This window comes from Melitaea cinxia, chromosome 23 (assembly GCF_905220565.1).
Source record: "Melitaea cinxia chromosome 23, ilMelCinx1.1, whole genome shotgun sequence".
NCBI classification, from domain to species: Eukaryota; Metazoa; Arthropoda; class Insecta; order Lepidoptera; family Nymphalidae; genus Melitaea; species Melitaea cinxia.
Window position 1 is genome coordinate 6,990,506 of NC_059416.1, and position 25,632 is coordinate 7,016,137.

At 31.0% G+C, this 25,632-nt stretch overlaps 1 protein-coding gene across 1 annotated transcript in view; it reads left to right on the plus strand.

The window, feature by feature from the left end:
- The window catches only part of LOC123665170 (T-cell leukemia homeobox protein 2), a 54,569-nt gene that overhangs the window by 18,836 nt on the left and 10,101 nt on the right, over positions 1-25,632 (plus strand). The window contains exon 2 of the mRNA XM_045599513.1: positions 11,326-11,554. Coding sequence (XP_045455469.1) covers positions 11,326-11,554 — 229 coding nt within the window. The remainder of the gene's footprint in view (positions 1-11,325; positions 11,555-25,632) is intronic.

The following is a 25,632-nucleotide window of genomic DNA, read 5'->3' on the forward strand; positions in this document are numbered from 1 at the left end:
ACGCCATTTTTGACGCGAACTTGTGGAGGCCTATGTCCAGCAGTGGACTGCGAAAGGCTGAAGTGAGTGAAAAATGTTTTGAAACTTGTCGAATGTATTAAAAAAATTGTAACATATTTTAGTTATCAGTTAATTTAACTTGGTAAATTTTAATGATTTAAAATAATAATTTTCGGACTAAAGTTAAACTTTGTTTAATTATTATTGTAATACTTATATTGTAGTTCCCATATGACATATGTATGTGTAATCATAGTACATAATTTATTAAAAGATAGTAATCTAGTTAGTGTAAGCATTGCCGTTCTAATTAGATTTTAATTAACAATGCGAATAATATAATTAATAAATAAGTAATTACAATTTTTGTTAAAGTTTTGATATTAAAAACTCATTTTTAATTTAAAAATGTTCCGACGGAACGTAGAATTTGAAAATGTCAAAAATATACGTTAACAAAAAAAAAATTAAACTGTATCAACAACATACACTACAACAACAAACATTAGCATTTTATTTTCATTTTTATTGAATTTTAGTGTTTGGATTTTTAATGTCAATATTGAGAATTGTTTTAAAGGAATATATGAAATCCGTTTACTGTGCGTACAATTAAATTAATATTTAAATCAAAGTGTCGTCTAACATTAGTTTTTAAGTGATTAAATGTTACTTACACATATACGGATTTGAATCAGAAATAAATAAATTATTACATTATTAGTAACGGTGTGAAAAAAATCATTGTTTAATTATCTGCTCGCCGGCATTTGACATCGTACGCTCACAATATCAAAATATTACTCACAACTAACAACACAATCTACATTTTACACAACTACCTTCCAGGTTTTACAATTAATCCAACAATACAATACACGCTATTATTAATACAATTTATTACTACAATATCTTTACATATTATGCACGACAGATGTTGCTTTAACTGCGCTTTGATGATAACCATACAAACAAAAACAAGTAAATGGAATATCTAAAAAAAAAAATAACAAGAAGTTAATGTGCGATTATGGATACAATATTTTTTTTTATTTAAACATAATTTCTTATGTTTCATAATTTTAATATACATACACCATTTTTTTAATAAAATTTAAACTCGGTTAAGTTCTCCACCAGCCTCCAGTATTAAAAGTAAATAATACAGCTTGAAATTTATTTCGACTTGATCTAATTAGAACATGAATTGGTATATATAGTATTCTCGAGTAACAATTAAACTACAAAAATAATCAAAACTTTCAATTTATAGTTGTAGGGTATACTCTATATAGTTTTGTATAGTTTTCATTTTCCTGAAATAAAACCTCCTTGCTTCCCGTTGGACGTATGCCGCAAAATCATCGACACACGGTATAACCTTCCCGGTATTTCCCGAGGGAGGTTATGAAAATTTGACGCGCCCCAATATGTGATGATATTCACACCGAGCTCACATAAAGCCTCTTAGATATATCCAATGATAATTTTTGGTATCGAATATGTTTTTAAAAAGATATCTTCTTTAGTAATACCTATTTGAAGGATAAATGTGATGATAGACCTAAATGATGATGTACCTTATAAGTTGAAAATATGGTAATACTGTTTTTTACTGTGGCGTAAGATTATCTTAAAGAAGGTTGTAATTTTATTTACATTATTATGTTAAATACCCTGCCACAATTATCTGTATTATATGTATATGTATGTTTTTTTTGCATTTAGTTCATCTTATTGATATAATTTGTTTGTAACATTATAAAAAAGAACTTTTGTTTATTTTTTGATATATACAAATGTGTCGCGTTACTTATTTATTGATATAAAGCCCTGTTAATGTTATTTTCATTATTAAAACATTAATAATAAAAAAACCTTAAGCGACGCGACGGCTTCATATTCGCTACCTTACAATTCGTTTGTCATTTGGTTTCTGTATCTTAGCGAACATATCCATATGTACTAGTTGTCTTACAGTATCAGCTGATGTTATATATATTTTATCGGCAATCCATAACGTGAGAGATCATAAAAACCGCCATATTTCAAATGTGTTAATATACGAGAAAGCAGCCGCGGGGCGACGGACTTACATAAAATATTATATTGCTATTTATAAGTTATTGAGAGATTAGATCATTGGGGGTTGTGGGACACGGTTTAGGGATAATAATTATTAAAATTATGTGTGTGGGCTGACTCGACAGACGTTGTCCTATCATATGAAGTGTCAAACACGTAAAGTTTTACTAAAATAGTTATGTTTTATTATAAACTAGTGAGCCGCCCCGGCTTCGCACGGGTGCAATGCTGATATATAAAATAAAATAAATATAATACCTGAGATATAATCTATGCGCAAAAAATGTGTTTATTTACAACATCACATTAGAAACCTATAAAACTATTAGTGTTCCTCTACTATATTATACATATAAACCTTCCTCTGGAATCATTCTATATACTAAAGAAAGTCGCATCAAAACCCGTTGTGTAGTTTTAAAGATCTAATCATATAGTTGTTTTACACTGTGTAATGATTACAAACCATGTGATATATGCAAACCATTGCGTATAACTTGTATAAATATTAAAGTATAATTTTTATTAAATCTTGTTAATTTTAGGTGTAACATCTACGTACTTCTACATATCTAATATTTTTGAAGTAAAACTTCTTTACACACGCTTGACTTGGGGAGTCAGCTGATGAATGCGTGTCGAGAGCGTTACCAAAAGTGTCATCGGGTGAGGCGAACGGAAGTTGAAAAGGAGATATAAGAAGTTTTACTTCACTCGTGTGGTCTAAAAAACACTCGTTTTTCTTTCTTCCCTTTATTACAAATGTACCTATGCAAAACAATTAAACCGGACAAAGAAAGCCTTATATTTGTATAATCAATGTTTAAATAGAATTTGAAGTCATGAAAGAAAAGTAATGTATGTAATTTTTGTATGTATTTATTTAGCGAACCGAGTAATAACTTCTCAAATATTTTATTTAACGTAAAGAATAAAATTACTAATGTAAATAGTTTTACAAGTTCTTTCAATTTAAAAGCTATTTTAGCCATCACGTATAATGAAAAAAAAAATCGGAAAATGATGCAACATAGTTATTACATACAAAAGCAAAAATAAGACAATTAAACACTTAAAATAATAATAAACGTATTATATGTGTTTAAGTTTAATTTACATAAGAGGGAAGCCGAATTGTTATTCCTAATTAGGTTGTTTCGTTAGCCCAGAAGCCTCAACGACAAGCTCGGACTACAATTTTAATGATCGTAACAGGCCACCGGTAACATGTAAAATTATGGCTATTATTGCTACTGGGGAGTTCTTAATAATTATAAGATACACTAAATTAATATTGTTACTTGTACAACATTTAAATATATTCTTGTGTAAGTTTTGTACTTTCGCAATAAATCTTAAATTGGTATAAATAAGTTTATACGAATAAAAATAATGTTAACAATTACATGGCAAAATTATGGATTATTATTTTTATTGGACCTACCGGATTCTTTAACAGTGTCGTACTTAACAGAGGAATTGTAATATTATTCATTTAGAAAAACTAAATTTTGTTTAAAGCTTAAAACATATTTTTTGATTCAATTTTACTAGTTGTGTACTTCATAAATTAAAACAACCAAGCTTATATAAATTAAAATAATGTTTATATTCATCGTAACACGATGACATTGCGGAATTTTTAACAGTGTTGTTATTAACAAAGGTATAATAAATATAATTACTTAGTTCCTACAATAGGTATAAATAATTTGAAGATATACAATTTGTCTATGAATGTGTACTTAAGTTTAAATATGTATTCTAAAGCAATTAAATAAGAATATGTATGTGTATTTATTGCCTTTATAAGAGGTACGACTTAAAACTTGCAATTTCAAGTATATATCAATTAAAAATAATGTTTAAAATATTGTGCAACTGTAATTTATTTTCCATTGTTTATGAAACACGCGATTATGATTGTGTGATTCATGCATGTAACCTGCATTTGTTACAAAACTTGTGATTAGGCTGAAACGTTATGATATGGTAATATTGTAGCTTACGTTACTTGGTTAAAAGCTAACAAAAGCAGTGTACATAGCCGCATTTATAAATAAATGTAGTAAGTTACAGAAAAATGATTATGAATGTTATTTTCAGTGGGTTTGACAGGTAACAGTTATCATATAATTATGTAAGTGTGCTGAAAAGTTATTCGATTAGGTACATCCTATTTGTAAGATGTGATTTTTAACCGACTTCAAAGATATTTTTTATTTATATTCGGGGATAAGTTTGTCGTTTATGAATCGATTTTGATTATTACTTTTTTTGTTGGAAAGGAAATATTTCAAGGGTGGTACCATGATAAGGAAACCAGGATCTGATGTTGAAATCCCAGAAAAATTAAGGGAAACCCTCGAAAATCGTAGTGACAACTAGTGTGTTTGTTATTTTTTTTTTTCATGTACTTACGTTGTATTACTTGTCGATGTAATTGAAGTCGGTTTTTTCGTTTACGAACAAACACAATTATTTATATCATTTTAGGATATGATTACTTACTTTCTCACTCACAAAACTATAAAAATAAGATATGAAGTATCAGAAAACATTAAACAAGAAAACAATAACATTTGACATTTAAATATAACTACTTTGTGTTATTTTTTTGTGTAACAACCACACGTGAGGAAATTATAAACATTTTTTTAATATTACATTTTACTAGTTGAAAATTATATTTAAAAAATATTTAAATAATTTTCAACTACTAAAATAAAAAGTAAATGAAATAACTATAATAGACGAATCAACTAGAGTGTTTGTATATAAGAAACTAGAATTCAAACATAAGTAATCTTATCCACACGTAACCTCGTAAGGAAATATGAAAACAAGAAAAAAAAGTAAACGAACAATAAAATTAAGTTTTAGCACAAAGTCTTGTAAAACAACTGAAGTTTATTTAAAACAGAGTTATTTATACATAGCAAACAGCCAGTGTTTACCTTTTTGTAATGCAACGTCGCTCTAAACACGACAAGCACTGCCTTGTACCGACAAAGTGTAATTTCCTGGTTCATTTCATATTGTTATATATTTCTTTGTTTTTTCTGTAAATTTCTGTTCTTTTTTTGTCATCTTTATCTATCCTTTACACATAGAAGCACAATGTACCGTTTATGTATATGACCGTTAAGAATTTAGCGGAAATTTTATTGAAAACCAACAAATAGTAATGTTTATAAACAATGCGACCTTTATAGTAATAATTAGATTGACAATCGATTTTTCTTCGTCTATTTGTTTAATTAAGACGTCGTTAAATCAGAATTAAAATACTAAATTTAAGTTGGAAGAGAAAAAATCTTTTCATTGCTATTTTACAAAAATAAGTTTTTTCTAAGAAAGGTTATTAAATAAATGCACAAATGTATGATACTGGCATGCTTTATAGTATAAACTGAAATAGAGAAATGGCATGAATGATATAGAATATACATTTTGAGTGCACCGTAAGCTGAACTATGTTTTAAGACTGCACTTTATATATAATATGTAAGAGTATTAACGTACACGTTACAAGTAAAGAAGTACTAGTACAGAGAAGTAGCACTAAAAGCAAAACATCATAAAGACAAACATTTGCTTTTGTTACGGAAAACAAATGCAACGTTACAGCCAAATGCATCGTACCTCGATTGCATTCAGTTTTCAACCGCTGAATTTTCCATGAGTTTCACCGTACATTCGAGTTCTTTTGGTACATAACTAGCGGGGATTGGTAACGGTGTTTCGTACAATATGTATGAGATTTTTGTCCGTTCATTTTTTTTCCGCTCCGGACCACTGTCCGGGCGTAATTGGAAAATGTTGCGTCGCGCTACCGTATTTCGGATTTCGAAGCGGTGATTCAGTATTTACGAGCAATAAAGGCAATTCAAATTCGAGATACAAAATGTATAAAAAAATGGGTTGCGAATATAAAGATAAACGTTAAATGTGTGAATTGATTGACTGTTGTATCATAATTAGTATCAGATACATTTTTAAGATCTCATAACTTTAAAAATAAAAGAAAATATTAAAAAATAAATAAACCTTACTTTGCACACTTGCTGCCCTAATATTTGCTTGCTTAATTCCTAATCGTCTGGTAATTACTATATACATATATGTATACCCTATCTAGTAATACCGATTTTCAAGTTTCTACATTGTTTTATTACAAACTAAATGACCAGGTAAACTTCTTATCATTTTTTATGGTGAAAATATCTTTTTTTTTTATACAAACCTTGTCCTGGCAAGAACGACCACAAAAAAGAATCACCTGATTCAGTGTAGTCGTTCGAAAGCTATGAGCGTACATATATAATGACGATTTATTTTTATTAGATGACTAAGTCATCTTAACGTGAAAAGGTAACAAATAACTCCAGAAACATTTGTTTATAATATTAACACGTATTTATAATTCAAACTTATGAGTAACAGGAAGGTGTTAAATCATACAACACGGTGGGCTCGAGTCAGGCGTGGACAAATACGACTATTGGAGTGATGGAACGACTACCTCTAATCCCAAGCGACGTCTAACTCCAATTAGACGCCAGGCATTCGTCTTCCTCCCCGTAGGGTGGCAAATAAATATGAGTGAGAATTTCCCGCTTTTAAATTTGAAATATGGAACGCTAGTGCCGAGAAATTTGAGTCGATGCTTTATGATGAATAACAAACACGGTCCGGAATGAGTTAGTAAAATATTAAAGAGATCCATTGAAGTATGTTGTAACTATATTTTATCTGTACTTTTGAATTTTCGGTTATTTATTAAACTAAACATATAATATTGCAGATTGCTATATAACTTTTTTGACAATTTTTTCACACAATGTTAAGACCGACAAGGCGTAAATTATCGATAAATTTCTATATAAATTTACTGTTTTTTTTTTTCTTTAATAAAAAAATAATTTTCGCAACACAAAATAGGCACAGATAAAATTAACTTAATATTAAAATGATATTTCAAATTCGTTTAGAGTCAAATTTGAGGCGAGGGCGAAAGGGATTCAGCCCTCAGTGTAATATCATAAAGGGTTACCCCGAGACGGTTAAACCCTTCAATGTTAATTTGTTTGTTAATTTTTCTTTGCGTAAAACTTAGTGTTATTACATTTTACGTAACCCTCTTCATGTTTTTATTTTCATTTTCTCGTTAATTGACTTAGAAATATAAAAACTGGATGATACAGATTTTTTTTTAACTTTAAAAAAGAGAACAATTATAATGCCTTGATTTCTTGTTTTATAATTTAATATAGTTCTGTGACAATTTGTTAATAATAATAGATTTATTATTATTTACGTACCTATAGCAAACTAAAACGATGTTAACAATCTTTGAACATTCGTATTACATTACGATAGAAGCCATACTAACGCAACAACAGAACTGAGACTGACTGAGACTGACTGAGAACTGTTACTCAGACACATTGACAGACACATTGATATAGCTTAAAGATATGTGATAATTCTTTTTAATACAAATCACATGAAACAAACCACATGCAATATTTTTCTATAAAATTAACAAAAGAACATACAGCCTACGAAAAACAGACACCAAACCGTCACGGGCACGCATGAATCATACCCTAAACGGATTACTAACTAAATCTTGTTATACCACCCTTTTCAGTGAAGCCGTGACGTAGGTACATTATATTGTTTTATATCATCTGTGGTTTTTTGATATATACTATCTGTTTTTGTCTGAGAAGACTTTTTTTTATATTTTATAAAAAATATATAATATTCTTTTTGGTTCATAGTGTTGTAGTATGTATCTGTTATTCTTATTTTGCTTTTCTACCTACAAATATTATTTTACTTATCTCAATTTATTAAGTAGGTACATTATTTTTCACTCTTATGTAAAATATGGCCCGCTGGACCGACGATCTACGTAAGATTGCCGGTGTGGGCTGGATGAGGATTGCGACAAAACGGGATGTCTGGCGCGGACTTGGGGGGGGGGGGGGCTATGTCCAACAGTGGACTGCTATAGACTGAACTGACTGCCTGACTGACTGATGTAAAATCCGTATTTCGACTCAAGTTTTTCTTGTATTAAAAATACATATAAAAATAATTTTGTGTAAGTACTCTCAAACTGTAATTGTAATCAAATTATAATGATACTACGTATATTTGTAAAGACATATTACTATTCCATAATAGGTATATGTTACAGCACGCATATTTGATACATACAAAATTGTATTTTTTTATATAACTGGTCGGCAAGCAATGGTACGGCTCACTTGATGGTAAGCGTTTACCGTAGCTTATGACGCCTCCAACACCAAAAGCATCGCAAGCGCGTTGCCAACTCTATCCCCCAATCCCCCCCAGAAGCTCTGGTCACCTCACTTACCACAGGAACACAACACTGCTTGAAAGCAGTATTATTTAGCTGTGATCTTCTGTAAGGTCAAGATACTTCCCCAGTCGGGCTACTTTAGATTTGAGTCCTACCTGAGTTAAAATTTATTAATAATTATTAATAGTTATTTTATAGAAAGCTAGCTGATCCGGCGTACTTCGTATTATCACATTTTTTTCGTATACTAATAGTTTTTTCCAGACAGTAACAAAAATAGCGATAGCGATTCCTTATATACTTATATATAAAGATTTTCGGTCACGTGAGGTAAACATTACTCGCTCAGTGAATTAGAAGTTAAGAAAACTACAATTAACTTCTTTTTAACATTCCCATTTTATTATTTTAATAAAATATTGATACAGGAAATGAAATTGTTGTATGAAAAACTACATTGTTTGATAAAAAGTTTAATAAGATTGTTATTGTTTGGTTTTGTTCCTTTTTACTTCTTATTTTTTATACTTTTTTATACTTCGAACAGAACCTCTTAATATTTAGGTTTCGACACAAATATGTCATATTACAAATTGCAACAAAAATTAAATGAATATGTCTTTAAACTTAGTTTTAACAAAGTTTTTATTAAAACAGTTCAATTGTTGTATTTTACCAATTTAATGAACCTGAACAGAGAGTTGAAATCACGGTTTGTGATGAGGTAAGAGAAGTGAAGAAGTTTGGTAAGGGTTCCAAAGTTACTTTTCTTTGCTTCATAGACGGGAAACTATGAGCATACGAGTTCGCACTATTTATACCTAATTAGTTTACAAAGTTAGCTAGCTGCTATCGTCGCTTCAACAATACTTTTATGAGATTGAGATAAGATTGGTTAAGGTCTGACAGTTCCCCGAGACATCGGCGCTTAGATCAAATAATAACTATTCACATTCATTCAATATTTTAATAAAAATTGTACTATTATTTTAAACAATAAATAAAAATATAAAAACGAGTGTGCCTCAAGACCACACGACTGAAGTATCTAAAATTCTGAACAACAGGACTGCACTGTGTCTTAGATATACGAAACGTAACTGGTTAGGAGAGAAAGAGAGAAAGATAATGTGTGTTTGCACTTCTCTCTCTCTTGCTCCGTCGCCTTGCCCGATCACACTTTTCGTCACGCTCTCGTCCTGCATTCACCAGATTACTCCCCAAGTCAAGTGTGTGTAAAGAAGTTTTACTTCAAAAATATGTGTGCGCGATTGTGTCAAATAGAAGTACTTTAGCTCTTAAAACTCCAATATACATATAATCGATGCAGTCCATTTTGCGATGTACATTCAATGAAATCTTCCAACAAGCATATTAAAATATACATATAAAACTTAACATAATATCCACAATAATAAAAACCATACCCATATACAATAATATCAATATTTTGATTACTATACAGTCATAATGGTTTTTAAATCAATCCTTTGTCATTCAACAAAGGCTAAAAATTAAATATTGCTTAAACGAACGTATGCCAATGAGATTTTATTATGAAAAAAGATTATAAAGCTCCATTGGCATTGAATGCGCTAGTTAGTACATGATCTCATCTCACGGGCCATTTAATGCAAATCGATCTATTACGGAAAACACCGATCATTACCGACCGCTCGGCCAATCACAGCGCGCCACTTGAACGAATGTAATTTATTGAGTTTCGAATTTTAAAAACGTAATCACTCCCGGCCATCTTGAGAATAATTTCAAAAAGAGAATTGTAACTGGCAGTTTAAAACGATTGCTAACAATTACGGCTTCTTTTTTAAAAGAACCTTTTTGGCTATTACGAGATCTTGCGGTTTGATCTCAAGTTAAGTTTCCACGTCTATGTAATTTAACGTTCATTAAGGATGTAAAATTTTGATTGCACTACGTATTATAATACCGATCGTAGCATATTCATACTGGTACTGTAATGAGTTTTTTTTATTTATTCATGGCATTCCGTAATCGTCGAACGATATTCAACTCGATTAAGTCGTGATTTCAATTACAAAGATAAGGCTTAAATGCACGAGTAATACTGAGTAATTCCTGTAATATTTCTGATGTTATTTTCTGATATATTGCTACGCTAGATTTGTACGAACTTAAATGTTGTAACTAATTTCCTTCAATGTCAATTCTCAAGAAATCATTTACATATCAAAGAATGAATTAGACTTTTCGTTCTTAAGCGTTTTATGAAGCATTTAACCAAGTTAATGTTGTTATGTTAAAAGTACGGAAATGGTTATGCTATGTTGAAAATTTTGTGTTTTTTTATTATTATAATATAAGTATAATAAATAGTTAATAAAATGAAACAATAGTTCGTAAAAATTAAATTAAGTATTTACGCAATTCCTTTGTTTTATGTTAATTGTGCTATGAAAGGTTACGTACCCATTATAAAACAATTGTGATTACTTCTGTTTAATAATATTACCATATGTTACAATTAAAGCACAATTATTTTTTTACTAGGTTTTATTTTTGTCTATTTCCGGTTTCAATTATGTAACAATGATTTAAGATATTGCAAAATTATGAAACTTTCATGGTAATTAAACGTCGAAATGATACAATAAAATTATGTTTGCAATTTTATAATGAAGTTATTTTGAAAAATACTTTTATAGGGTATCCTTTCAATGATTTTTTTTTGTATTTTTCAATATATGAAAAGTTATGCTCAGGTCCAATTGTTTTATTACAATACACCTGGATAACAAATAAATGAATAAAACATCTTATAAAAACAACACATTTGAAAAACGTCGTAAAGACACCCCTATTTACTTCACAAATTTTTATGCCGTAATATACTAAGCAAGTAAAAATTTTGCTTTCAGCCTCCTTCCCCATTACGAGGCGGATCGGCCACCCCTATCAGAACAGAACGCCACCCAAACGCAAAAAGCCGCGGACTTCCTTCACAAGGATGCAAATAGCAGAATTAGAAAAGCGTTTCCATAAACAGAAGTACCTTGCTTCAGCAGAACGAGCTAGCCTCGCGAAGACGCTGAAAATGACCGATGCGCAAGTTAAAACGTGGTTTCAGAACAGAAGAACGAAATGGAGGTACGTACATATAAACAATAATAAATATAATACTAATAAATCTCTATCTTACACCGAGATGAGCAACTTTACAAGAGACAAAAGAAAATAGGTAATAAGTACAAAAGGCGGCCTCATCGCTAAAGAACAACGTCTTCCAGGCAGCCTTAGGGAAAAGGTGGTATATTGACGGTATCTGTGTACAGTTTTGTAATGCATACAAAGAAAAACGAAATGTATAAAAAAATATCAATGAATATAAATACATAATGTATACATACTTACATATTGATGTCAAATGTAAATTTTAAATTAGAACTGAGATTCTTTACTACATTACTTGAATGGTATGGGTATTTAGGTACATTTTGGTTGTTTGAGGTGTACGACAAACACGACAATATATTCTTTATTCCCCTCAATGTGGACATACCTTCTTTGTCATGTGAAGTATTGGTCGCGTTATGGTATAGCTTCGCGGGACGTCTTGACGCAGACCTATTGTTACTATTTTTGAAGTTATACTTCTTTTGGTACGTTAGGAAAAATGATGAGAGTAAAAAGGGAAAAATGATGAAAGTAAATTTTTACGATGCGCGCGCATATTGCAAAATCACAAAAAACCGTCACCCTGAAGTTAGCTAGTCAACGAAGAAGTAGTTAGCAACGGCAAGTTAACTAGCCAACTGCCAATGAAGTTTAACTTCTTATGTGCATACATAAGTACACACACGCTTTTTTTAACAAACACTCACTGTCACTTGTTCGTAAAGTAGGCAACTAATATCTGTATAGCTGTGTTTTGGATAATGCCCGACTGAAATACGTATTTATAATTAGTTTAATTTCAATATTCACCTATGACTTGTTATATTAACATTTTAAAATTGTTAATTGTGTAAGATGTTTAAAACAAGTTCGAATCAGCCTAAATATTTGTGTCAATCTTAATATAAAAAGATATATTTGGTATATAAAATAAAATAAGTATAAGAAAAAAGCATATTCGTCCTTATCTCGATATTTATTTTATCACTCGTTAGGAGTGACGCGTTGGCGCAACGGTCACAGCCATGGACTGTACTTGTTGTGCTGGCGGTTGCGGGTTCGATCCCCGCACATGACAAACATTTGTATTGGCCATACAGGTGTTTGCCATGGGTGTTTGTGCAGTCCTTGTGGGTCTCCCCACCATGCCTCGGAGAGCATATTAAGCGGTCGGTCTCGGTTGTTATCATGTACACCTGATAGCGGTCGTTACTCATAGTAGGGAATATATCCGCCAACCCGCATTGGAGCAGCGTGGTGGATTAAGCTCTGATCCTTCTCCTACATGGGGAAAGAAGCCTATGCCCATTAGTGGGATATTACAGGCTGAAGCGTAGGAGTGACAGGTTTTTCAAAAACAACGTCACAGAAAGAAAGGAATAAAACGTAGTCTTACAATGGAAATAAACTTCATTCAATTTCGTTAAAAGGAAATATAATGGAAAATAGCTTACTATACATACTTATTGAATTAATGTTATTGGCGAAGCATCATCATAAAATAATCAATTTTGGTTTTAAGGTAAATTACAAGTCTTCCTAAATTTTTAAAATATCTTTTCGAACTGTTTAATAGGAGTAGGTACAAAGTAAACAAGTTTTGTTTTCTTTTTTTTTCAAATTAATTTACAAATGAACTAAAGGTAAAAGTTTATTTATCCTTGGAATAACAATTCGCTTATTAAGAAACACTAGAAATAATAATACATATAAGGGTATAACGCTTAACAACTCTAGTCTTATATACGAGTGTAATCAAACCCTGGAAGTATTGGCATCACATAATGAGGTAATCCTCCAGTGGATAAAAGGACATAGTGGATCACACGGAAACGATGCCGCCGATGAGCTTGCAAGACAGGGTTCCAATACAAATGTTGCCGGTCCAACTATCCTAATGCCGCTACCATTTGGACAACTGCGCTCGTGGGTAAGGCAACGCACACGTGCAACTCACAATACTCTTTGGGCAAACCAAACCGGCTGTAGACAGTCCAAAATGATACTTATAGAAGTATCACCGCACCTATCGTGCCGACTACTCAGTCTAAACCGTCTGGACATCAGAATATAGTTGTTGGCACCGATTACTTAATCACCAACTATTCATTATGAATGCAACAGACAGTCCTCTTTGTAGGGGAAGTCTGGCTGCTGAAGAAACAGCCGCCCACGTGATCCTGGAAAACCGAGCCCACAACAAAACAAAACAAGGGTATAACGCGACTTAAAATCACTTATAATTAATTGACTCACAATACATTTTTTAGCTAATGACAGCCATACTGAAGTACCAACTTTAGTGGTATTTAAGTATAGTTTAAATAATATTTTTTCATATAAATCAAATAAATATACTCATAAATAAACTTAACGTAGTACTATTACTTAAAATACACTCAAAATGAAATACCTACATAGAAATAAACATAACGACCGTTCATAACGTTACTAAAAAAACAGACGAAATCATACTGAAAAGTTTGTAAAAGCTCTATTAGCGTGTTTGTTTGTGTGTGATTTTTATAGTAAAACCTCATTTTAATTATAACTTTTTTCGGTCAGATAGGTACATGTATAGGTAGTACGTAGACTGTCAAAAGTTAAAAGAAAAATATTTGTCATTCTAAATTAGGTACGTCTTAATTCTATATTCAGAGTCTTTAATAAACGGATTCCAAATTTTAATAGATTTTTATTGGTGCGATCAAAATCATTAAATCCTATAATATATGAAGTGTTGTACTAATAAGTGTAACGTGTACCAATTATACGGTTCTACTGCATATTAATGCAGCTACTTCAAAACTTTACTTATCAAAGATTTTTATCAGCGTTTTCTAGATCGTTCACAGATTCGATCATTTTGAGATTAGATCATAGATATGCTTATTTAGGGCTATTACTTTTAATTGACAGCATTTAGTTTCAAATATATATTTTATTATTAGCTCATTTATGGGTTCATTTGTGGACTGGTATTATAATTAAAACTAGTCTGGTGTTATAAAAATTCTGAATACGTTGATTTCTTACTTAATTACAAAATAATTAAATAGAAAATGTAAATAAAAATGTCGAACTGGGTAAGCCAGATTTTCACCAAATGTGTTATGTTATGTATGTGTAACCGGATTAAATTCCAAAGGGACAGCATGAACACTATCTGGCTGATTCCGAAATAACATGTGTATGAAAAAAAAGGAGTGTGCTTTAGACCACTTGACTGAAATAAAACTTACGAAACATAATGCTCTCTCTTTCTATCTTCACTAACTTATATCTCCCTCTCAATTTCCGTTCGCCTCACCCGATCACACTTTTCGTAACGCTCTCGTTCAAGTCAAGGGTGTGTAAAAAAGTTTTACATTTAAAAAAAAACGAAAATATTGTATTCCATCCAGCTACATTCCATAAGTTAACTATTGAATATGAGGTCGGCGAAAAATATGGTAAAAATTGCTCTTGGTATTTTATTAGATCTTAGTTGACATCAACAACGAAATGGAAATCTTTTATTTAAACTTAATAATATGTGCGTGTTCACGAATATTTTTCAATCTAATAATTAATACCTCTCATAAAGTATCAATTATTTAAATTCGTATCTCATACCTCTGAAATATATTAAGTAAAAATAACTTCACGCTATGTTGTCTTGACTTCCAAGTTATAAAACGCTTATATTATTCAAATAACCGAATATACAAAATTCCGAAACCCTGTGAGACAATGCTGGACTCGTTCGGATCGTGGTGGCTCTGATAATCGTCTAATGGACAAGCGCTGTTTGTGTACGAACCTGATAAGCCTTCGATAAGGCGGCGCCATGCCACTGTCGAGAAAAAACCGTACGTGGTATACCGTCGATATGAACTTTTATTTTATTTTCACTCGTGATCCTATGGGTTATGATATCTATAAATAAATCTTCATTTGCTACTTTAAGATGATAATATATCAGTCACTTTTACTTATATATTTTAGTTCACGTTTGCTAAAACTACTTATTTGCAAAAATATTTTTGACTTGTACTACGTCGTGCATTCTTTTGAGGTTGTGTTTACATAACATGTACTTTTTGTGTTTTGACCTTTATCAAATTTAACACAATTCACTTAATTTTGAGAAATGTTAAATATGATTACAAACATTGCTATAAAAATTTACTACTAAATGTATTAATATAATAAAGATGTTGAGTTTGTTAGAATTCTAATTTTGGAGACTATTTAGGTAGGTACTGGATTTTTTAAAATTATTTTTGCTAGAAGGAACAAAGATGTTTATATAACTGGCCCGTTTATATTACATGTCACGCTATCACATTTAACTTCTACAGAAGAATTTGCTTTAAACGTGAAATCTAGTTGACACACCTATTTCTTTTATAATTATATAATTAATAGAACTGTATAAATAAATTAGATTTGATTTCTCTGTACTTACGCTATTTAATTTTCTGAAACTTATATGTACATACAAAAATTATCCATTGCAGTCAACTTTTAACTGAGGTAGGGCACAGCAGGAAATTTCTTGCTCAAAATATGCATCAGTCCGACTGGGGTAGTACCTCGACCACAGCTAAATAATACTATTTTCAAGCAGTGTTGTGTTCCTGTTCGTGAGTAAGGTGACCAGAACTCCTGGGGGAATTGGGGGAAGGGTCGGTAACGGACTTGCAAAGCTTCTGGTAGTACAGGCGTCTATAAGCTACGGTAATCGCTTACTATCAGGTGAGCCGTACGCTTGTTTGTAGATCTATTTATATAAAAAAATAAAAAAAAAAACTTAAAAACAAACATACAACAAAGAATAAGAACAAGCAAAACAAACATCACTACTTTGATTTAATTTTCAGTTTTATTAAGACTTCCTTTAAGATAACTTTACATTAAATAAATTAATATTATCTTTCTAGATATTAAATAAAAGCGTCAGTGCGTGTTACTTACTATAAAAGTATCTATTATATTTGGTCGGTTTATCACGTGTCTCTCCGTATTAAGCACCGGTGTTAATGTTGTTTATCGGTTGTTGTTTTGTTGTTTTTTATTAAGTGCTTGTTGTTTTTGTTGTTTCGTTAATGCAGGGTCGATTCTTGGTCAGTGATTTTTTTCTTATCACATTAAGATAGTTTAAAATACGTAAGTTTTAACTATTTTAGAGTAAGTTTAACTTAACTTTTAGCTAAACTTAAATACCTACTTAGCAATATAATTTCTTGCCGTTGTTAACGAAATATATATGTAAGTATTTTCTATAATTCTGTTTAGTGTTTATATTTTTTTTATTAATTAATTAATATATTATAACATAACATAACATAACAATACAATAATTACTAACGTTATTGAATGGCAACAGTCTAACAAAAATTCTAAATTAAAGTTTCGATAATGTAACATAACTACGTACCTACTAGAGATGCCACGAATAGTAATTTTGCCGAATACCGAATACCGAATATTCGGCGAGGCTCTTGGCCGAAGCGCCGAACATTCGGCAACCGAATATTCGGCCACACTTAGTACTTTTCGCGGACGACAAGACACAACTCGTCACTGTACGAGTTTAAACTTGCATCGCTGAAGTACCTAATACGTTTGGAAGGCGTGGGCGGTTTTGTTTCATATTTTCATTTGTGATTGTGATTAGGTCACGGTCGTGTCACAACCTGCTTTATTTGTTGATCGTTAGTGCATCGTACGTACTGTATACTAAAATATAACATTTAACGTGATTGATTACCATAAGAAATATCATCGTTTGTTCGAAAAAAGCAAAATGAATCAATTTAATAAGAAATCGCCTATTTGGAACTATTATAAAATTTATAGTGACGACAATAAACTGGCAGTTTGTTGTGTTTGTTTCTTACCACTGGTAGATTTTAAATATTAATTTGTTAGTTCTTTTTTGGTTAAATAAATATCTTTGTGAGTAATATTTTGAGTTTTTTCATAATTTATTTGGTAATCCTTACTGTATTTTATCTTAAATAAGGAAGTAAATCTTTTTATCATGATTTCACGCCCAAACTGCTGAACCGATTTAAATGAAATTTGGTACACAGATACCCTAGAGCCTTAAAAAGGACATGGGCTATAATTTACGCGATGTCGCGGAAAAACAGTTAGTAAGTAATAAAAAAATTGCTATTCGGTATTCGGCGAAATGGTTAACCATATTCGGCCGAATACCGAATAGCGAGAAAAAGAGGCCGAATAGCCGAATACCGAATAATTGCCGAATATTCGTGGCATCTCTAGTACCTACGTATTAAACTGACAACCTCCTCCTTTGAAGTCGCTTCAAAATGGAAGCTGAAACCGACTAATCAATATAGATATGACGGCTACCTGCTTTAAGATGAAGTGTTACAGAAACTCGATTATTTGATCATTGCTTTATTTATACGTTAATCATTTAAAACGTCATCGTATAGATTAACGAAAATGAAATGCCTTTTAATCTATCACAAATGATATTTATTTATCATGCCTTAATGGCTGGAGCTATGGGTTGAATAGCTTAAGTAGGTACTGTTGAACAATGCTTGGTGGTTTCTACTGGGCTCGAAACTTAATTGGGTCTGGGCAATTGTGAAATGTAATAATAGTTGATTGATTTTATTTACCTTATCGATAATTATAACAACAGACTGCATTTCTAAAACAGACATGAAGAAATAATTGAAAAAGAGCATCGGGTATTTATTGACATTTAGCGATTGTAATACATACAATTATAAATGTAGTTTCTGATGTACGGAACTATATAATAATTTTAGTTGTACCAAATTTATAAGTAATAATTTAGTTCAAAGAATACCAGATTCCTTAATTTTTTGTGATAAAAATGAAAAAGAAATTTGATTTTGAATTGAAACTTCTTTGGGGGCGTTCATTAAATACTAGGTCGAGTCAAATCTCATCTAATCTTACGCTGGAGAGAGGGGGGGTAAATACCACGCAATTTTTTTCTGATTGAAACAAAAAAAATTATACTATTTTGGTCCATTTAATCCAGATTGTACATGCTTGATACGATTAAGATCATTCACTAATTCGTTCGAAAGAAAATAATTTCATTCATACTTCGATGTTATCCATCTTCTGACTGTCTGTTTTGTTGATTGTGTCTGATTACTAGTCTTAACTAGTCGTAAATAAAAGCACGAAGCATTTTTTTTTCTTTTTACAATAACAATCCAACGCGTTTACGTAAGAAACCCAGATTTTGAAAAATCTCACGTTAGATTAGGGTTGGGGGAGGGGGTTAAATAAAAACTCACGACATCTCACCAAGAGGGGAGGAAATTTAAAAAAAACACCTCACGTAATTTATGGACGCCCCCTTTAGGCGTATGAGGGTAAAATTATTACGAATGAAACGCAATAATAATAATATTAGCGTCACGAAGATGTGCAACGTTTTTGTCGAATAACAGAGCCACCTAGCGTGTACTATAGAAACTACAAAGGTTGCTACATTCATATCGATAGTATTACATTGCAAACTAACTAGAAATCGCTGAAACGGAAATCTAAAGCTTTAGATTTGTAGAAATATAAACGATACTCAAAAATTAGCTTGCCAAAGAAGTTTCACTTCTGACATGTGTACTTTTTACGCATGCACTTTTTTATAGTTATTTATTTTACTGAGTTCTGTAATTTTTGTAAGAATAATGCAAAAAACTGTTTCAATCATACACGCTATATGTAGCTAGTTATATCTGTCCGTATAAAGCATTGTCCGAGCATTATTATTAATGTGATATCGATAAAGATACGTGCTACATGAATATCATCTCAAGCGTAAGAGAGATTTATGAATACTCTAATATTGAGATAAGAGCCTTAGAAATAATATTTGAAATCATAACTTTTGATCATCTCTCTGTGTTGAAATGTCTAGAGCTTGAAAAGAGACATTTGTCAACAAAAGGTTAATTGTTTTTTCTACTGTCTTAAGAAATTAATTGGAATTTACGGTACAGACCGTTACGTCACGTAGCTAGACTTAGCCACGATTTATCGCTATTTTTTTTTTGAATAACGCCAATATTATTAACAATGCGAAAAAAAAAACGAATTCTAGTAAAACTAAAGTATTTTACGTAGTATATAATAATATAGGTATACGTAAGGCTGTATTTAACGAGCCTGTTAGTTTTGTGTGCATTAGCTCTTGTTTCCTTTTACGAGTTTATATCTCGCCCATCTAAGTGTAATATGTGACTATATTTATATGTGTACTATTTATATTATTTTTATAAAAATTATTACGTTAAATACAGACGACTGTTTATATGTTAATGATATTTATATACGTATATATTTTAGTTAAAGAAACGTTAACAAGATACCGTAACTTTGTTTTTACAATATATTTTTTTTTCTACGTATTCGAAGTCCTCAAATTACAATTTACCAGCCGCCATGTTTAAAAAATCGCTAGAAGTAAAAAAAAGACAAATCCTTGTAACGCTTCCCTATATTTATACGTATCGCGAGCAGGCGGTAACACGACGATGTCGGGGGTATGAATATTGTATGTGGAACACAACTCGGCAGTTTGGATGATCAATTATTAAACGTCGGAAAAGAATGTACTGTTTTTACATTGTACCCACTTTTATTGTAGGCACTTGAGGTTATTTTATGCGTCTACGTGATGCTTTTGTTAGCTGTTTGTATTAGTTTTGAAAATTATATTGTTTGATCTAATGCTGTATGACAATAACGTACGTACCTATGTATTTTACGTGTATAGGTATTGGTCTAGTTGTAAAATAAAATTGAATTACTTACGTGATACATATATTTTTGTACAAAAGGGAACAATATTTTTAATTTCATATATATTTTTATATTAAAATCCTTATAATATATAAGTAGGTCATCATCATCATCATCACAAATTTTATTTTTAAAGATGTATGTTATGTAATATGCACAATAAAGTATATTTCTTCTTCTTCTTCTTCATCACTTCAGCCTATCACAGTCCACTGCTGGAGATAGGCCTCTACAAGTTCGCACCAAAAATGGCGTGAACTTATGTGTGTTACCCATAGTTACCACACTGGGCAGGCGGAATGGTAACCGCAGAGCTGGCTTTGCTTGTTGTTGCACCGAAGACGCTGCTGCCCCTCTTCGGCCTGTGTATTTCAAAGCCAGCGGTTGGATGATAATCCCACCATCGCTCGGCTTTTTAAGTTCCAAGGTGGTAGTGGCACTGTGTGATCCTTAGTCGCCTCTTACGACACCCACGGGAAGAGAGGGGGTGGCTATATTCTTTACTGCCGTAACCACACAGCAATAAGTAGGTACATAGTGTTTACCTTAACACATACAAAGTCACGCTACTGAGACATTTTAATTTGGTGAATGTTAAATCAGATTTGTAATTAAAACATTAGTAAATGTAAGCTATATTAGGATTAAAGTAAATACGCGTGTAAGTCGTTCACAACTGTTGTTTAGCATTCTTATATTTAACTTACAAGGTTTTATTCATTAAATAAAGCTTTGTGGTTTCCCTAATCTTTTAATTTACCTAGTATTAAAAGAAAATGTGTATGAGTGTGTGTGTGTGTGTGTGTGTTTGTGTAGTCATTATGTATAGTGTTAATTAAAATTTATAATTAAATCAAATGTAAATTACCTTTTGATTAACAATAAAACGAGTTGAATAAATGTGTTTTATCATATTATTTTTTTTTTTACTAACTTCATGTTCTTTAGATAATTATGATTTATGCCTTATGAAAATTAATTTACTTAGATTTTTATATAAAAGGTAATGTTTTTCCGTTATTAATTAACATTAAAATTACTATACAATTTTATTCTATACGATATAAAACCTGTTTGTAGTAAATACTACAAACAGGTTTTATATCAATTGCAAGTTGGCTAATTTCTTTTTTTAATTAAATATTTACAGTTGAGTCTATTCGATCAATTTACACATTCTCAAAGCCAATCCGTATTACAGAGAACACTAACAAATCGAATTGCCAGGAACCACGATCTAACACGTAATGTAAGGAGGGTGTCTTTATTTATTTACTTACTATCCCTGCTTCATTTCTTGTAATTCTTTGCCTTTGTAAGTGAATATTAAACTCGAATTAGGGGGTCCTAGGAACATACCAGAATCGTCCTTATCAAACATAACATAAAGTATAATTTCCTCTTTCATATATTCTCTAAGTTATTTCCATCAAATTGTTTAGGTACTCAGATAAACATATGTCTTATTGCTTTTTCATAAGAAGCAATATTGCGTGTAGTTAATAGGCGGTTAAGGCGTTCACAAAGCTTGTTCTTTCAGATGTCTTTTGGATAATTGTTACTTGTAGGCTGTCTCCTTCTGAATTACGAAACAAATCCTTTTAGTGATTGACGTTGATGCGAGAGGGATGTAAGTTGCGATCACGTTAATTTTTATTGCACGTCGTTTGTATCGTTCGTGTGAAGGTAAAATAAGAGGGTCGTGTCACATACACGTTGCATTTATATATCTTTAACTCACACATGTAATTGAAATTGTTATTAATTTTTGTTTAATAAGACAGATTCTCTCAACGATTTAATATACAAAAAATGTACATCAAACTTTCCGGTGTGTGTTACACAGCGGCAGTATTTATTGACTATCAGCGCTATGGAGATTTTCCAGTTCAACCTCTTATGCAAGATTTCACCCGATTAAGATATATGTAATTAAAAGAAAACCTAGTAGATCTTCAGTTACCTATTTGCCAGTTTCATTTCAATTTATTTAATAGTTTTTGCATTAAAATGTACAAAAATTCATCCACATATCCATCCTAACAATATCACGCGTATAAAGTAAAAGGAAAAAAATAAAATTCTTTTTATCCTCGAATAATATTTATGTATACCTTCATAAATAACTTTCTCTAAATCTTTTATATTTTTTAAAATATGAGAATTTTATAGTAAATAAAATTGATAGACTACCCGATAAATTTTAGATATAGCTATGCAAGACCGTCCAAGTTTGGCCGTAATAATAAATTCATGTTCATTATTCATCTAATATTTACGAACTTTTTACGATGGCATTCAGTTTTAAAACGTTTCTCTGATTCATTTTTATTGTTTATTTTCCGCTACCTTTTGAATATTTATAATTCGTATTCGTCTATTAAAATAAATTTTAGCTAATAATCATTGCTAAAGTAAGTTCAGCTCTTTTATTGACAGATGAATATATAATTTAAAAATGTTGAAGTAATAATACTTTTATGACGAACTAAATACGCCTTGTGATATTACTCGCGTAATTGCTAATTACGTGTGAATATCAGGATATAAAGTAGAACATGTGTTATAGCCATTATAATGGATCTCTAACTAGTGATATTTATTTATTTATTTATTTATTTACTTATAAGGGATGGTACACAGCACAGAAAATTATAAAACAAACTAGAATGAAATATAATCAAAAAGGCCAATTACGACCATCCATCCGGTTGAAATTTAAATTAACAAACGTGAAAAAATAAAATAAAAGGAAAAACACAAGAAACAAAAAAAAAACATATTTGTTTTCATATTAAACCTATAAATACCCCTGGGAAGGATAATTTAAAAACAATTAACTCTATATGGAAGGAAATATAACATATATAATAATGATAATATATATTATTATAATATATTATCGATCTCTAAATATCTACGTACCAGGTTTAATTGCAACGAAATTACCATCAATCAATCAATTTGCAATCAATTCAATCATTTGAAAAACTAACGAACGTCCATCCATTTCCACAAAACTCTCGAGCTGATAATATTAGTAGGATTTGAAGAAAATCTTTTTATACAAAAAATAACCTAACATTATAGGTACATTTAGAGAAATTTATGTTATCCTTAAAAGATGACGAAAATTTAGAGGCAAATGCTATAAAATTAATAATATAAGAAAAATACAATTACAGAAAACCGTTGAGAAAAGCGAAGTAATTAATAAAGCAGTTCTTAATTAGCTAACATAAATTTGTTTGAATTAGCAACACCGCACCGTCCGTCAAAGTTAAGCGTACGGACATAGCTTCGCTAGAAACGACTCTTATATATAATGTTACGAATATTTTCTATCATTTTAATGTATATTTTATTTATATGTTTCATTGTGATTAAGTATTGAACATTTTCAACGCTAGTTAACATAAAACTACCCAAGTAGAAATTTTTTCGTGTTCCTTAGAAGGACCGGACCGGGCATGCCTGATCTGGACCGGATAAGGTATGTAATGTAGAAGATATGTTTGGACCTGGATCAAAACTTCATCTCATCCTGACCAGCCGGTTCGGTCCGGTCCTTTTAAAAAACACGAATGTATATTCTTGAAAAAATTGTGTAATAAAAAAAGCAAATTGATATTATAAATATGTTACTTAGCATTATTTATTTCTGTTTATTTTTGCCAATGTATTATGTTATTTATTTATGTTTTTACTTTAAATTTTTATTTATTTTTATATAATAATTGACTATTGTTATTAATTAAATTTTATTTATTAACTTCTGATTATTAACTACTAATTAAGTACTTCTTACTACTTACGACTGCTTCACTGTGTAAAAACGACTGCTTCACTGTGTAAAAATGGACCCCCTGCTAGACTGTCCTGATAACTGTGTATATACTAAGTGCACTTAAAAACCTTGATAGCGCGATTCAGGCTCAGTTCGCGTAATTTCTTGCAGGCTATCCTGATCTGGACCGGACCGGGTCCTGATCCAGTATACCTTACCATACTTGATAATTTTACATCATGCTATCCTGATCTGGACCGAACCGGGTCCTGATCCAGTATGCCTTACCATACTTGATTATATTTTACATCAGGCTGTCCTTATCTGGACCGGACCGGGTCCTGATCCAGTATGCCTTACCATACTTGATTATATTTTACATCAGGCTAACCTTGTCTGGACCAGACCTGGTCCTGATAGAGCTTGCCTGATCTGGCATGCTTCATTCTATCCTGATCCGGTCCAGATACATGATCTGGTTGAGCCTGATCTTTTTTCTAGTCGGGTATATTCAACTTATTTTTAAATTATTGTTATCGTTACTTATGTAATTTATTTATTTATTTATTATTTATAATGGTATATAAAGACTACAAAGTTTCTTGAATGACAGGATTCGGAACATAGTTAATGACCGTTCATTATTAAAATACAAAAAGATATTTAAAAGTAGAGTAAATTATGTGAATATATAATTATATGAATGTAGATATGTACGATTATTGGCATTTAAGAAAGCAAATACGCTGTCAAGCTTTGTATCAGTTTTGTATGATTAATAGAATAATAAACAATTTTTTTTATTTATATAACTGATGAATAAATATACTGGATACAGTATCATAGCAGTTAATTTTTATTTTTCTTTTTGATATCTTTGTCAACTGGACGATGCCGCCCCATAAATCACTTTACATATGTATTACTTAAATCACTAACAACATATTATTTCATACAAACAAGAATAAATAATCAATATTAGGTAAATTTATTACATCTTAAACGACACAAAATTTAGGTCACAAGGTTTTCTAGCCTCTTACGAAAACGGATAATGTTAAAATCTGGACAAAAAACACAGCCAAAACAGAAAAAAATTACAATGTCCTCTTTCAATGAGAGAGTAATCAATATTACAAATTCTTCTAAACAAAAAAAAAAATACAAGATATCTTCAATTTCGATTGAAACTAATAGTTTTATTAGATAGTTCTAATACAGATATGATTTATATATCTGTCAACATACAATTATTTTTTTACCCATTCTAGAAACCCTTAAAATTCTTGAACGAGTAACAAAATAATTAGACAGACATTACTAATTGCGCGCCGGCGGCGGCGTCAGCCGCGTTTGCCTTATTTAAACGAAGTTTCATTGTGCCTCTTATCTAATTACAGGGATGCGGAAACTCAGAATTAGTACGAAATATCGATAAAGTTTACGCTGTTGG